The 2,394-nt window shown below is 61.6% G+C and overlaps 2 protein-coding genes across 2 annotated transcripts; one reads left to right on the forward strand and one right to left on the reverse strand.

Moving 5' to 3' along the window:
* Nucleotides 1–797: 797 nt before the first annotated feature.
* K437DRAFT_85196 (uncharacterized protein) lies at nucleotides 798–1,423 on the reverse strand. The gene has a single exon (XM_013384274.1). It carries the CDS (start codon nucleotides 1,224–1,226, stop codon nucleotides 909–911), a length of 318 nt encoding a protein of 105 aa, XP_013239728.1. The 5' UTR covers nucleotides 1,227–1,423; the 3' UTR covers nucleotides 798–908.
* Nucleotides 1,347–2,394, forward strand: K437DRAFT_85193 (uncharacterized protein). The gene is made up of 2 exons (XM_013384275.1): nucleotides 1,347–1,650; nucleotides 1,737–2,394. The coding sequence occupies exons 1-2, from the start codon at nucleotides 1,487–1,489 to the stop codon at nucleotides 2,254–2,256; spliced, it is 684 nt and encodes a 227-aa protein (XP_013239729.1). The 5' UTR covers nucleotides 1,347–1,486; the 3' UTR covers nucleotides 2,257–2,394.

A 2,394-nucleotide genomic window follows, 5' to 3' on the forward strand; every position in this document is an offset into this window, starting at 1 on the left:
CTCGCTGGACTTGCACCAAAAAGGATGTGTGTATATTCGTGTGCATAAAGCTACGAGTCTCCTGAGCATTGCCTTGGACGGGCGCCAGCACTTTTTGTCCGGACCGAGGATTCGGGTCGATCAGCTCCTCGTCCAACAGCACATCCCCGTCGTACTGTTCGATGCCGATCTTGCGAGCATCGTCCATGTCATCCAAACAAGCTGCACAACATTGTGCTACCTCCCTGCTAACGACAGCCTCCTGTTGCCCTGCGTGCATGGCTCTACAATTATTGGCCAGCGATAATGCCCGACTGAGACGGCCTTGCATATGGAGCTCCATCTATGTGCAGCAAGCATGCCACACCGTGTTGTGCCTGTGATGGGCCGTGCGCATCTCTCGTTGCGTGGATTTACACATGTCGATTTCGTGCTTGGCATTGGTTTCATTGTACGTGTGGTGCATGTGTGCGTGCGCGCTTTGGTTGTCGCCGTGCTTATTCTCTCGGGTGGGCGCGCGACGAGATGCGAAAAGGGAAGCGGCTGGCAGAACCGCGCCAGCGCCAGCGCGAGTCCGGGACTCGGGTGTGTGTGTGTGTGTGTGTGGGTGTGATCGGCTTGGCTCGGGGTGGACAGAACTGGACGAACCAGAGAGTGTCGGGGCTCCGAGGGTTAGGGGGGTGTTTGCTGAAAGGGTTAGGGTTACTACACAGGCGAGGAACAGGCGCGCCGTGTCTCGTGCATTGTGCAGATGCATCTGTCGCACGCAACCCTGCTCTCCCGGTCGCCCGCACTCTGCTACCCTGTCAGCCATGCTGCTGCTTTGGTATACTCACACTATCCATGACACGCAACGTACGCCCCCAGGCCCCACGCCCCAGAACTGCCACTCGCCACTCCCTACCGCGCGGTTTGTCTGTAGCGGATGGTTAGGCCTGCCTGTCTGTGCGCGCAGCAGAGACGGGATGGGGGGTTACATGGGTCGGACGAACCGACACTCTGCAGCATGACTCGGCAGAGTGCACCACAGAGACTCGGACACCCTCAAAGTCAAAGACGACGACGACGACGGCGACGCTGATGGTGATGATGCTAATGCTGACGAGAGAGAGGCAGAGCTGCACCCTGGCGCTCGTATGCTGAATGCTACTGATGCACATACATACACTTCTGCCGCCGCTCCCCTGGGTCGAGGACAGCTTGCTTACCCCCGCCACCACCATGCGCCCCGTCTCGCGACTGGCCATTATAAAGATGCAAGACGCACCGCCCGCTCATCCTTTCCTTGCACTTGTAGCCACCCCACCTTGAGGCCGTCACTTACCCCTTTCCCCTCTCTCTGCCCCCGTCATTCCAGCTGGTCTGGCCTGTCCTGCTCGCACTGAACGCGCATCTACACACACACTGACACTTCGTCACCGTGGTTCGCTACACGCTCCTCGCTGCCGCCCTCGTCGCCAGCACCGCCCCGGCCGCATCAACGTACACGGGCGCCAACACAGGGACCATGGCCACCACCCACGTCGCCCTCACCCGCCGCGTCGCAGAGTTTGACTCCATCGTCCACAGCGCCGCAGCGTCGGCGGCGGGCCCCGTGTATGCGCGCGGAGGCAATGCCGGGTCGACCAACATCATCAAGAGTCAGACGAACAACTCGCATATGCAAAACAAGTAGGTGCCTATCCCTGCAGCAGCAGCTGGCCCTCTGTGCAGCGGATGCTCATTTCGTTTCCCCGCCGTTTTGTTTTTCCCGCGAGCAGCCATGGCAACATTGTCAACAGCGGCAACAACGTCAAGAACACTTGCACCGTCCATGCTCGATCGCTGGACTTTGCGTCGCGCAGCCTGGCCGAGTTGCACGTGCATGCGAGCCTGCTCGTGCGGCGCGACCTCGAGGCGCGCACCACCGCTGACGACATCGCCTGGCTCAAGGCTGGCACGATGTTCCAGATGCAGCAGACTGATGCCATCGCCGCGCAGACCAGTGCACAGGCCAACCTGGCCAACGCCAACGAGCCCAACACGTGCAAGTGCAACTGCACCAGCCAGCGCCGGCGCCGCGACAGCCTCGGCGGCAAGCCGGGCCCGGCACACGAGGTCGCGATCGGCGCGCCCGACTCGCAGACGCTCGTTGTGCGCCTCGAGCCGCGCTGCTCACTGCACCAGGAGCAGGCCACTGGCCCCCACGTGTACGCGGGAGAGTGCGGCGCCGCAATGACGCTCAACGGGCGCGCGATCGCCGACGTGCTGCAGCCCACACTCGAGCTGACTATCTGATGGTCGGCGCGCCGACGCGCAGAGATACACATGGTGGTAGCGGCGATCGACCGTGCGTGCAGGTGCATAGAATAGGGGGGGGAGGGGGGCGCGTGTACATGTAATCCATCCAGCACGACGTTCGCGAGGGAATAAAAG

Source organism: Tilletiaria anomala (assembly GCF_000711695.1).
Source record: "Tilletiaria anomala UBC 951 chromosome Unknown K437scaffold_246, whole genome shotgun sequence".
NCBI lineage: Eukaryota > Fungi > Basidiomycota > Exobasidiomycetes > Georgefischeriales > Tilletiariaceae > Tilletiaria > Tilletiaria anomala.

What these genes read in the sequence shown, in the direction of transcription:
- K437DRAFT_85193 (XM_013384275.1), top strand. Translation starts at nt 1,487, where the DNA reads ATGGCCACCACCCACGTCGCCCTCACCCGCCGCGTCGCAGAGTTTGAC. An exon ending in AACTCGCATATGCAAAACAA is followed by an intron (nt 1,651 to 1,736) that starts GTAGGTGCCTAT and finishes TTTTCCCGCGAG; the next exon opens with CAGCCATGGCAACATTGTCA.
- K437DRAFT_85196 (XM_013384274.1), bottom strand. Translation starts at nt 1,226, where the DNA reads ATGGCCAGTCGCGAGACGGGGCGCATGGTGGTGGCGGGGGTAAGCAAG.